General features: G+C 45.2%; 1 protein-coding gene across 2 annotated transcripts in view; it reads right to left on the minus strand.

Moving 5' to 3' along the window:
* Positions 1-13,759, minus strand: part of Gint3 (GDI interacting protein 3) — a 50,589-nt gene that overhangs the window by 36,183 nt on the left and 647 nt on the right. Inside the window, exons 1-3 of one of the 2 annotated variants that reach the window (XM_050171007.3) lie at positions 13,405-13,426; positions 10,269-10,591; positions 7,469-7,589 (exon numbers count right to left, since the gene is read on the minus strand). In XM_050171007.3, coding sequence (XP_050026964.1) covers positions 7,469-7,589; positions 10,269-10,492 — 345 coding nt within the window. In that variant the 5' untranslated portion in view covers positions 10,493-10,591; positions 13,405-13,426. Of the gene's footprint in view, positions 1-7,468; positions 7,590-10,268; positions 10,592-13,404; positions 13,427-13,759 lie in introns of those variants that run through there. The other variant, XM_050171006.3, reaches the window with a different exon arrangement.

Consider the following 13,759-nt stretch of genomic DNA (forward strand, 5'->3'; position numbering starts at 1 on the left):
GGCGCATGCCGCTTGGAAAAGTGGTATTGGGAAAGGAGGCTTGCTCACGCGACGGGTGCCACGCCGTTACTGGCCCAAAATCGCCTGCATGTGAAACAGGCTTATGGAGGCCTCTTCTTCCCAACACCATTCATATACACACATTTATTTTCTTTCAGGAGCTTTGAGCAACCAAGACTATAACTTTGGATTTACACAGAGGGCGTGAAAGTGTCACATGACTAGTGTGCCGATCACCTGGCTTCATACATTTAATTGCGCCGAAGACTGATGGATGAGGAGGGAGTGAGGCTTAAAATTACTGTTGCTTTCCCTATGTAATCTTTGATAAGAGGCAAATTACGCCAAATCTGACACTAAAAAGGCACTTGCTCTTTACCATCAATGCTGACCGCAGTTGACCGGGCCAGCATCGACAATGGCTAAAGCGCAGAGCTGTGATTAAGTAATGTGATGCACAGTCCACATGTTCGTCTGTCACCCAGATTGACTTTAGAAAAACTTAACTGCTGTAAAAATGAGAAATCCCTTCTGTATTTTGGAGGAAAACTGGGAAGCAAAACTTTCTATGCAATAAGGGACTGCCAAAAAACACAGGCCCGTTATTAAAATGAGAACTTCATTGGTATTCCGTGCAACAAACGTCACTAATTGTTTAGTTTCAGAGGAGAAAAAGAATATTTTCAGCAGGGCTTCAAACCTGACCTGAACTGAACACTGAAAATCGGAAGTAAAATGTTACATCTGGTCGAACTGTAACTGAATTGGAACGTTACAACTTTTTTTCCCTGCAGAGCAAGAACTGAAGGAAAAATAATGGTTTTTCATTCTTTTCTGGAGCTTTTCATCCACGCATTGCCTGCATTTATGGCTCAACTATGCTGCATCAAGTGTAAATACAGTCAGGGACTGACTTTTTGGACATGCCTGACAACTGAGATGCCTTTGCGGGGCACCGCCACGTACCTCATAGAGCCAATGTATAAGGACGTCCAAAATGTCAGATGCTGAAACCCCTGCTCGTCTGTTTTTTCGGACATTCTACCTTGATCGCAGGTCCATAATGGCATTACTTGAAGTCACTGGCACTGCCACTTGGTTATATCGCAGCCTCAAACCATCACTGTCACATGCCAATCTGCTAGCAGCTGTAACAGTCATATTGTGCTGTCATTAGGCCTTGATGCTTCGAATTCCCCATAGAGTTTCTCACTATAACACCTAGAGGGTAATCTGGCGCCACCGTCTATGGGAGTTTCTTAAGGGGGCACCGTGCAGTCATGGGAATGACGGTATATGTGTCTGCGAGGCTCGTGTTGGCTGGTGTTGTAAGAGGCTTCGTCTAAAACGTGGATATGGCTACGCAAATAGCGCATTCTCAAAGTAAAATCTTCATAAAATGTTTCCATTCACGCATATTACATCTTTACTCACCCACGATGCATGACCAAGCGAAGAAAAGCAAGAACAGACAACCAACTGTTTCAAAGCGAGCCAATGAAGCAATCGTGTATAGATCGCATCCTGCTGCCTGTCCTCATCATTACCAGGGCACTTCAATACTTTTCATCTGATCATGAAACTCCCGTGTAACGGAGCTTCACATAGCACCCGCAGTGGACGCACTGCGCCACTGCTGCAAGTAGAAGGGCATCTGAGCAGATGCCTGAAGGACACCACAGGTGTTGCGAGTAAGCATGCTTTTGCGCAAGGGACGACTGCCATTACTGGCGTGTGGTCATTGTCAGAACGACACACAAGACGTTGCGTTGTTTTTGCACAGTGTTCAAAAGTCTAAGCGCAAACAATTTCAAAAGAACTAAAACGGCTAGTTTCATTTCTAGGTCCATTTGCATTTGTAACAGCGACCGAATTCCTAATTCAAAAGGTACAATTGGGACAACTCCATCGTGAGAAACCTGCAGCAGAGCAATTTCACGTTGCATTTTTACACAGTTACACATAAAAGGCCTGCGTTGCTGCTTTTAGTTGCTTGCATTTCAGTTTTATACAGTACATCTCTCTCCGTGTAGTGACAGCATGCTTTGCGATATCGACAATGGCCAACATTTGTTGTGTTCCTGCATGTTAGTCAAGTTACAAGGGTACCAACTATACTAAAGGGGGCAATACACTCTGAAGTAAGGCGCGCGCGCGCTCGTCATGGCAACGTTACGTTGGCGAAAATACGACCCTGTACAGTCCGGCGGCATTCAGCGCGCTTGGACGTCGTCCGGCACCGAATGCAACCGACTGCATTTCGCACCGACCGCACCGAGCAAGTTGGCGCCCAGCGCCCTCTCTCGTCGAGGTAGAGACTCGCTACTCGGCAGGCTGAGCCAGAACGAGATGGCCTCTTCGCAAGAAAGCGCGCCCGACCTGTGTGGCTCCAAAATCGAAAGGTTTCTGGACGTCATCCAGCAACACCCTTGTGTCTACGACACCAAAAGAATGGACTACTGGGATGCGGAGCGGGAAAACAACGCGCGGGAGCAGATACGCATGTACTCAGGCCTCTCAACAGGAGCGTAAATGCTACGCACGTGCGTGTATACGTCTCCGTATATGCTATGCAGTCAGCGCCTGTTTGTTTGTCTTGTTTTCCCTGTTTCAGTCGAAGAGTGCCTGAAACTATGGAAGCAGCTGAGGGACCGCTATACTCGTGAACTGAAAGCTATTAAAGCGATGAAAACGAGTGGCAGCGTCTACGTGTCTGTGTTATGTAGAGAGACCTGTTCCTCTTGCGACACAGACGACGCGACACACGGTCCGATTCGGTGTCCGATCCGGCGTCCGATGCGCCGGAATTGAGGTGTTTTGCCGTGGCGAAGCGCCGGATCGGACGTCCGGCATGCGACAAACCGGGCAGGTTTTCATCGTCCGACAACCGTACAGTCGTTTGGCCGCAGCCAATGACAGCGTGGCTGGCATGTGACATTCTCTGATGTTCCCTCCATGGAGGCAGCGCGGGCTGGCCGGTTTCCTGCAGAGTTTTTTTTTTTTTCCTTGCCTGCTGCAGTTCGTTTCTGACACGAAATAGTTACCAGTTCAGTAAAATTATCTCGAACGTGTGCCTGTTATGCAAAGCAGCGCCTAGTACACTAGCACCAAGCTACTGGCGACATCGGGAGCCGCAACGCAAGGGCATTTTGCGAGCAGACAGCACACACCGACCGTCTGAGCGAGGCTGCTCGCTTCGCTTGCACGTTTGCCCATCGCAACGACTGCGTCGAGTAAACCAATTGTATTTAATTACGGGCGACCTAAGTGTACAGTGTTAATTGTTTTGGCAAAAATAAGCGCTCTTTGACGAGCTCGCGTTGGATCGGCAGCGCCGTCGGCCGCAGCGTCCGTCTAGCTAGGCCTACCGGCCCTGGGAGCTGTCAGTAGACAACGCGCCGTTGTGAAGTGTTCCGTCACTCGCAGGGGCATAATTTTATTGACAGTATTCGCGTAAAGCGAAGCAGTGTTGTGTAGAGTTGTTTGTATTGTGTTTCTCGAAGTGGATATAAAGTCAAGCTGGGGGGCTGTATCTGGGCAGAGCTTACGCGCTGCTCGATCTTTCGGATGCACGCACCGTGTGCCCCGAATCGTCGTATGCCGCATGCCGCCCCGCACGTCGGATCGGACGCCGAATTCGCGAATTGCGGAATATGTCTGCATCCGTGCCATCGCCGAGCAACAGTCCGGTCCACGGTCGCAATCGCTACCGACAGAGAAAGTGCGCAAAAGATTTGTTTCTATGTTCCACGACAGGTGCCACGGAGCGGCGCGGTGTTCTGCGCATGCGCTACTCCAGCTGCGGCAGGGGCATGGCATTGTACCATAGGTTGTACTGTAGGGGGACGAATTTACGCCTGACGCGGCGTAGCCCAACGTTACTAGACTAGGTTCAGTTGACAAACTCTCCATAGGCGCTATACATTGTGGGTGCCCCCGTGTCTTGGTTTGCCGCCAGAGGGTGGGAGCACCGCAGGTAGCTCTACGTGGGCGCAGCTCTGCATTTGCGAAGGGGCTCAGGTCCTCCGGCTTCGTAGCTTACGTACTCAGCAAGTGCTTTCACCGATGCGTCTTTAAATGTTTGTATAGACTAGCGTTTAGGAGAGTGATTAAAAAATTTTACGTAGCTGTGAAAATTCTGCTGCACTGCCCCAGAGTGCGCTGTGGATTCCTTAGTCCAGGGCCGCAGCAGCCCAGCCGTCCACTGCGCTCTATTAATCAGCTGTTGCTGATAAGTAGCTGTAAGTAGCTGATTAGTAGTTGTAATCAGCTGTTGCTGCTTAGTACTAATTAATTATTAATCCAAACGCATGGTATGACTCATGAGGCGATGTTAGCGCGACCACACGATGGTCCAAAAAATTCACGGGAGCCCAAGCGAACCAATCGAGGCAGTTAACGATGCCAGTTAAGGCAACGTGGATTAAGGCAGAGTGAATTAGGCGAAGTTAATTAAGGCACAGTTAATGAAAATAGAGAAAAGGCACTCAAACCCACGACCGTTGGTGTCAATTAGCGCGATGTTAATTAATGCCCAGTTTGTAAGATATAGTTAAGGCGCTCGAACCCACGACCTTTAGTGGGAGTCCAACACATGACCTTTGCTGTTCATTAAGGCAAAGTTAATCAAGGTAGAGGTAATTAAGGTGCAGGTTTAATTACGATTGAGTTCATTACGACACTTTAACCCACGAGCATTGGTAGGAATCGAACCCACTTACTTTCGTGGTAATTAAGGCGAAGTTAGTTAACATATAGTTAATTAGGGCACTCGAACCCACGGTCGTTGGTGAGAGTTGAAGCCTCAACCTTTGGTGGTGGCAATAAATTACCTAACTAGGTGAAATAATTAACTAATTATTAAATTAAGTAATTCACTAACAATTAATTGAACAATTAATAATTATATATATGTATATAGTAGGCAAAGAGTAATTCTTCAGGCTACTTTTCAAGCGTAAAGAACTTGAGTGGTGCTACAAGGTAAACAGAACAAGTATTTAATTTCAACAGTTTCAATCGGTGGACTGATCTTCATCAGGGTTTACAAAAAAAAACCCCGATGTAAACCCTGATGAAGATCGGTCCACCGATCGAAACTGTTGAAATTAAATACTTGTTCTGTTTACCTTGTAGCACCACTCAAGTTCTATATATATATATATATATATATATATATATAATGAATTAACTACGCATTACCTAACTAGGCGGATTTAAAATAATTTGAATATCTCCAAGCTATGGCAACAACATTACCTTGGTTGTGACCAGCTACGCGGCATTAGCATATTTTAAAACTCTGGCTGAAGTTAGCTGGGACACATGGCACATACACACTCTCAGCACTTCATTTCGGGCCGAAAAAAAAGAAAAATGACGCTAGCACTATTTCTTTCATCAGAGCACCGCATTCACAAGTGCAATGTTGAAACCTACGTGAGCTTTGCTCCCTTGCGAGCAGACTTGCACATTCAAAGTAGGTTATCGCTGCAGGAACGGAGCATAAATATGCACTCGCGTCACCAAATAAAATCGGATGATATGGCCCATAAACACTTCAAAACGCACACGGCATTTAAAATGCACAAGAGTGCCGCAGAAATGCACAGAGACTGCAGCAAAACACGCATGTATACAACATGCCAAAACAGATAAACAACGGACAGTGCTTCGTCGCCCCGTCCGCGCCGTGCTGACCGAGCAAAGTGCAACAGCAGCGCCACGAGATGTGAGGATCGGTGGTGGGTCCACGCAGTCACGGGAGTTTGAAAACTGAACCTAGTCTAGTAACGTTGGCGTAGCCGACCTGGTGTGACGCAGTGCAGCCACCGCGCGCGCCGGGTCACGTCGAAGTGTAAAGCCTACTAATTCTCTGAACAAAATTGTATAAGAAATAAGGAAGTAAGTTTACTAAACTAGCTAGTTAATTAACTAAACTCACTATTGAACATAAGTAATAACTGACCTAACAAATCTAAATGAACTAATTAACTGATTAACCAATTTAAAATTAAGCTATCTAATAGATAGCTTAGTTATAACATAGATTGCAGCATTGCTCTCGGATCTGCTTAATTATTCTGTAAGTACGTGCAGTACGTCTGTAAGTTCGTCTGTAAGTACGTTTGTAAGTTCTTGTGCAAAATAAATTTGTGCTGTTTTCCAGCAATATTCTTTGGTTATGCAAATGAACTTGAACTGGTTCAAACCAGTTCGAACAGTTTTTTTTTTTTTTCTCTGTAGTTGAACTGGAACTGAACAGTTTTCTGTGAATCAAAACGAAAACCGGAACAAAGAAAGTTTTGGTTTGACACTGTTTTTCAGACTTTCATATACCAGAACTGAGCTGTAATCAGTGCTGGCATACTAATTTGGAATTCTCTTTAATAAGAGTAGACCTTACTGTATATTGTGACATGGTAGAGACGTATAAAGAACACAGTAGCAATACTGTGAAAGACGAACTTTTATTGGGCGAACTTGTGCACTAAAAAATACACGCTATACTCAAAGAACGGCGACAGTGGCGAACACACAGTCGGCGATCATCGAAAATCTGATTAGCGGGTCAAGTGTGTCAGCTTTTATACATCAGTCGTCGAATTTTCCAGAGTAATCGCTGGAACCCGCGTGTCTTCCACAAAGTTCTACATTATTTGTGTTGCTCATACATGCAATCAGACTACACAAGGTTCGGTCACAGACAGTGGATGGAACCATCGATAACATTACAGAAACTTCCTATACATGCAGGCGCGTCCTACGCAGTGCGATAACATTTGTTAGGCGGTGAAACGTGGTTGCCTGATAAAGAAGTACACATGTCATTATGTTGATTTCTGTGCACTTAGGTTAGTGATAGCTTGCTATGTTTTTGTTATGCAATAGTGCTAGGAGACTCAAGCATGTGCAGCAGTGCGTTTTCTTACCCGAAATTTGTAAGCAATATACTTTGTCATAAGTTATCTGATACCTCGTATTCAAGTTGATATTCAGTTTTCATTTCCTGACTATATTTGGTATTTGATTCAAAATCTACAATGTTGGTATTCACACCCCGCTAATCAAAACCTTTCCTACTACACAACAAAGTCATGCCTTAAAAAAAACAAAATGAGAGAGTTATGATGTGGTTCTTGTGGCTCCCACCATTTCTCTCCAACTGCTGACAGTGGCGACGTGCATCCCACCACTACATTGCAGTGGGGCATGCACTGCTTCTATGTCACAAATCTGTGGTCCTCCACACTTGCCCCAATCTGAGGGCTTGTCTGAACTGGTTAGCACGTGGCTAAATAATTAAGCCTTAACAAGTGCTCGAGGCTGCCGAGTAATGCATAAGTCTGCTAGGACAATATGGCAAATTCAAATTATCCAATCCTGCAAACTAACAAGAGTCAAGTTAACAAGGTGTTACCATACTTGGGGCAATTTACACATGAGAATGAACATGAAAAAGGCTTACCGAGGTAGACTTCCGTTTGCGACTCAATTCCTCTGCAGCCAGCTGCTGTTTCGTCACCTCTTCTGCGGCCAGCTGCTGTTCAAGTTCCTTCTTAGCCTGTGATTTGATGGCCGCTACAGACCTGAGATGTCATGAAATGTTGGAAGAGAAGCCTAACATCAGCCCATGACCTGCCTTCTTTTATTTAAACTACACAACAATTCAACAGTGTTTGTCAGCTTCTTGGTTGAACACCATGTCACGCAGTTAGTGACGGTGAAGAAAAAAACACTGCCGAAAGTATGAGTTAAAAATTCTACTCTTCATTGGGTGACTGTGTCAAGAAAGACAAGTAACAATGAAACCACAATGATAACAATGAGCACAGTTGAGGGTTTCTGATCTAATGCCACGCACCAAGCACGTGTGCCATTTATACATATCCCTCTGTAGATCCCAAAGTAATCATTCATGCTTGTATACATTCAAGGATGTACAACAGTATTTACGTTGTGCACGCCATCTAATTTGAAAAAGCTCTTCTGCTATATTATTGACAACATTAAAGAAATTTCAGATACAGTAGGCATGTCTTGTGCTGAGAGATAACTTGATAAATTATATAATATGGTGAAAAATGGTCTCCAGCAAAAAGAAAAAGGTGGAGGAATGTACACCTGATAACATTCCGATTTAGACAGCACCAAACAAGATGACAGCTTTGTGTATTCATTCCGTTTGGTGCCATTCAGGTTAGAACCACAGCCATTGTCAAGTGGTTAGGGCAGCCGTTTCGACTGCGGAAAGTGCTTCATTCAAAACCCACGGCCGGACACCCACCGAAATACAAATTGGGCACAAGCGCCCTCTGGCCAGGTGCCCGGCTTTCTTCAGGGGTGCTCGCTTGGGAGAGGCTCTGTTAACCCCACTGGCCCCTTCGTGGATTTCGAACGACTGCAACTGCAAAAGTGGTATCACTATGCGCGTGGCTGAGACGGCAGTTTTGCACCGGTGCACACCATGGCAAGCTGCTGTCAAGTTGAATGCACAACCAGTCCAAGCGTTCACTACAGCCTTGGGCTACGAAACATGTCGGCCAACCAAAAGCATTGTTCATTAAAAAAAGGGAGGTTTGGGTCTGTCTTATGGCAGCAATTTCCCACGTGGCATCTCGTAGTTGCCAAAAACTGGGCCAGGAGCCCACTTGTACCCATTTTACTGCTAGGTACTTCGCAGTAGCACTTGCCTTCCTTCCACAGCAGCTGTGTTGGTGAGGCATAAATGACAAGTGGTTAATGCCATTTAATGGGGCACAGGTGACCTTCAAATTAGAATGGTTCATAACTGTCTAACAATGCAATGAAAGGAGCGACTCTGTGGTACTGTGTTGCGAAATACCTTCTGGCCATGCAGTAATGAAAAGCAACCACAGGTGCAGTGCAGTAACACAGACGGTGCTTACACTGAAACAGATCAATGCTTCACATAACACTGATGCTCTCGAGGCGGGGGATCCACATGATCTTTAATACCACACTCTATGCAGCAGAGTTCTGTGATGGAGGAAAGAGAGAGAGTCCTAGGAGATCAACAGCTGGGAAATCATAGCTATGATTGCGTGACCTGGCAAGCAATGAATACTTGCAAGCCATCAACATACATAACAGCCTGCATGCCAAGGAGGAGTGGAATGCTTTGCCTGCAAGCATTCTCTTGTACGATATGATCACCGCATTTGAATGTGCTGTATACGCCCTCTAAATATGATGATGCATCTGTTCTACCTTATTATCATTATGTTTTCAAGCAGTTCTTTTACAGACAAGCTTAATTTCTGTATATATTCTTCGAGAACGAAAGTTAATATATTGTTTGCGTTCACTTCTGGCTACATAGATTTTTTTTCTGTCTATATATGTCATGGTTCGTTTATTGTATTTGATACCTGCTTGGTCTTGTAATAAGCAGTATATTTGTGAGTGAGTGAGTGAGTGAGTAAATGGTTATATTTGAGTTGTTCATGTCTTATCCCTGTACACTCAGTGGCCATCTTTGGCAACTTTCCTTGGCCCTGAAAGCCAGAAAATTTAAGAAACAAATGCCTTGTTTTAGTCAAGTGGCTCCAAAGTGCAATGAAAGCAAAGCAGCCCAGCTGAAAATTCTAAATTATTCATTTGAAGTTTTGGGTCATCCTGAGTAAACTATATTTGCATTCTTTCTTTTGCCTGAACAGGCAGACTGTGACGTCACATAATGTAACTGATTGATAGACTCATTTTAACATGCCAAAGAAACATGGTAGACATGAGAAATGTCCCAGGAGAATGCCTTACATTCATTTTGAACACATGGAGTTCTTGAATACAAACTCTAAGTTCAATATGTGATCCCTTTTGGATGCTACCACCATAGAAATGCAGCTTCCACGGCCGGGAGTCAAACTATTAACTTTGTGCTCAGCGAACTTCCATCTGGTCAGCCACCATAGCACATACCATCAAATTAATTATATTCACACACACATAAAAAAGAGTACAAAGTGCTTCGTCTTGCAGAAGGGTACGCATTTGGGCTGGTTGGTTCATGATTACAAGAAGAAAACAGCACTAAAATACAGGACGAAAAGAAGGACACAGACCACAGCACTGTGGTCTGTGTTGTTCTCTTCACCCTGTGGTTTAGCACTGTTTTCTCCCCTGCTCTGTATTAACTGTGCAGACTAGATGATCGACAGCATATGGCACATGCTTTGCTGTTCTCATGCTGCCTATTTTCTAAAACACTTGCTGCTCATAGAACTCGAGAGGAAAGTTGCACAGACCAATTGGGATGCATCTTGGCATGCTGTTGCTCGCAGCGTGCAAGTGCAGCCGCGGCGGCCCGCTGTGCTCCTTCCGACGGAGCTCCGCGCTGCTGTGACTGTTGCAGTTGTGGGGGGGACCGCACCGACGGGGTGTCGTCTGCATTGAGTCGTCTGCCAGGGCCTGCCTGCTTGAACTTGACCTCGGCCTTTCGCTTCTTGAAGAAGTCGCGGATGGCTGCCATCTAGAGCCACTGCCCACACTCAGATTCGAGGCGAGTGCTCCTCTGGCAGCTCCAGCGAGCTTGCCTCCTTCTGGAACTCCTCGAGCTGGCTGCTTGAGGCTGCAGGCAATGAAGAAGGCCAAGTGGCTGAAACTCAGGCAACAGAATCATGGAGTATGAGAGCATGTACTTTTGCTTCACCCTCACATGACAAAATTGTTGAATGTTTAAGCATGATGATCAAACACTATGCCTGTACTTGGAGAAATCAATTTGTGTGGATTGTTTCTATGCAGCTTACCAAAGTAATCCCATTCCGTATTAGCCATGACAATGCAAGCAACTATGAGCAAGAAACCAACACCATCTATGTGGTTGGAGAGAATTGTATCTTGACGGCAGGATGGCTTAGGGGATTGTTGCATTGCTTCGGGAAACGCTCAAAAACGACACTTCTTCGACATGGAACAAGAATGATAAAAGGTGTTATTAAAACATTAAAGGTGAATTTTAAGAATGTGGTGAAAGATGGCTTCACTCATGTTATCTAGGATCTATAGAAACAGTGGGACGCATGCATTTCACTTGCTGGGGAGTACATAGAAAAGGATAAAGTGCTGACAAATAGTTTTAAGCAATAGATTTGAGTATCAGTGTTTTAATGAACAACCCTTGTACATGCACATTTCTTCATTCTGCCCTTGGTGAAATGGTGGCCGGGAATCAAACCTGCAACCTTATGCCCAGCAGCAGAATGCCATAGATGATGCACTGAGCATGCTTGCAAAAAAAAAATTCTCAGGGGCCGATGTCAACCAAGGGGCAGAGCATGATCCTGCAATTTCCTTACAGCTGCAGGAAAGCATCTCACCACTTGGCACTCTATGGTGGTAGGAAGGAAGCGATGGGGGAGGGGATACAGGAAATATTAAGGGGCTAGCCATGTTACAAGAAGCTAGTGAGTAGCATGCAATCAGCAGTGCAAAGGAAAATTTATAGGTGCAAAAGCAAGAGACCGAAAGGTGACAGCATGGATTGGAGAGCAAGAACACGTAGCTGATATTTAGTTGCCGATAGGAACAAGTGGAATTGGGCAGAGTGTGCAATACACAGAGAAGCTAACTGGCACTCTCTCTATCACACTGACAGAATGGGTGCCAAAGCCAAGGACAGCACCAAACATTACGTAATGGGGAGTCAATGGGGAGGCACACGGAAGATTTCAGGAAGGCATACAGTTTCAAAAGTTTGTTTCACAATGATGAACATGCAAACAATCGACGACAGCAGCTACAGTTCCAGCAACAATAGATAGCTGCATGGCATCAAGAAAATTAGAGAATAATACAAATGAGTTCGTATATTACAAGGTTTTCACCACTCGAGGTTTAATTTTAAGCACTATGTACAAACTTCTACCATCATTCTCTGCATGACATTCTTGCATTAATGCATGGCACAGGACAATTCACTGTGAGCAGCTGAGATCCCTCAAGCTTTTTGTAAATTCTGCACAATGTGTCCATACCTTAGCAGCGCCGATATACAGTTCATGGAGATAAGGTTGGCAAGAGAAATTTTAGGAGTGTTACTATGGTGGATGTGTGCAACCCCTTGGCTCCCTTTGGCACCATGCCTGGCGAAAGGAAGGCACAGCTGAGGAAGCGAGAAAATTAGGCAATTAGCTGGTTTATGCAAGACAGACCAGAAATCACCGAGAGGGGCCTTTGTCCAGTAAATAAAATAGGCTAACGATATTAGCTAGGCTTACAGCTAACCTTAAGCAAGCTCTTGTGCACTGCGCCTAAGCTCTCAAGACTGATGTACCAACAAGCCAAATATGCAACATTAGTGGATAAGTGAGCAGTCAAGGATATCATGACAATCCCTGCAAAGCGCTTTTCAATGCAGTCGTAAACCATGGCAGGCCAATTTCAAAGCGAATGTCTTTATTAGTGCTCCCATAACACAATAAACACCCCTTTTATTTATATTTAGCAGTAACAACCACTGATGCAAAGCTCATTTAAGGAACACTTGTTTCAGGCTAATAGTAGTCTCAATGATTTCTGCTAAAGGTCTCTGAAACTTTCAGCAGGATTCTAGCAGCACTTTTTCAACAACTAATTATGTCCTAGGCATGGCCCATTCATTTATACGAAGCTGCAACAGCTGCAGCCCCTCAGAGTTAACAGCTGCACACATTTATTTTTATGCACACCAATAAAACTCTGCGGGGCCACAGCACGCCCCAAGGACTTGTGCTTCAGTTTTTTCTTAAGATGACTTCGAACTTCACCAAAGTGCTAGTCGTGTCTGTGTCAGTCAGCTCCAAACAATATAGTTCTGCTCCCTCAGTACGTCGCAGCTTACCAGCGACACATGCCACAGTGTTTCTCGTTGAACAGCTTTACTTAAATTAAGAATTGGCATTGAGAAATGCTGGTTAAAGTAAGGAATTAATTCTAACATTCGATCGAATATAATGAGTCAATCCAGGATATTTGGATATTGGATACAATTTGTACTTCACAATATCATCAACAAATACACATTGTAGTACAAAGGTCATATTTGCTTAAGTGCACAGTGCTCGTTAGCTCCCCAAATACATTAAGTAAAAAGCTTATTATACACATGCATGGCGTATATGCTCGGGCACATGACGATAAGTGTAATATAACAAATGTTGCAGAACTCTGATCTTTATAGTCTTTAGCTTGAGGATGGCTTTTCTCGAGGATTTTATGGATGACACGTTAAAAGTAGTGCATCATTGTCTCCCTACATTTCGGTGAATGACCACAATCGTGCAGCATTCACCGTGCAATGAAATCTTAGCAGAACATGACAATGCAGGCAACCAATGACAATGCAGAAAGTGTTAAAACTGCAACGGCGCGATGACAACGCGCTTAAAGGGAAAGCATTACCCTTGCCGTAAACGGATCGAGAACGCTGAAACCTTGCAGAAATGTGCCTCTGCGCACCGCCTGTGACGCAACGACAGTCTCCGCTCCACTACGGGCGTGTAGCAGGCAGCGCCCCGAGGATAACTTCTCACGAAGGCAGCAGTCGACGCCAACGATGCCGCAGGCGGAAATCGGACACACGAGATCATGCACAAAACGTGCCCTCGGGTCACGAAGCGGTGCCTCGCTAGTCAGGCGTCGATAAAGGCGTCCGTTAACGGCACGCGCGCCGTCCCGGACGGCGTACGACAAAAACAAACTAGACCCCGCCCACCCCCCAAAACACGCCGCGCCCCGCCACCGCTCGGAAGGCACA

Source organism: Dermacentor andersoni, chromosome 6, assembly GCF_023375885.2.
Source record: "Dermacentor andersoni chromosome 6, qqDerAnde1_hic_scaffold, whole genome shotgun sequence".
NCBI classification, from domain to species: Eukaryota; Metazoa; Arthropoda; class Arachnida; order Ixodida; family Ixodidae; genus Dermacentor; species Dermacentor andersoni.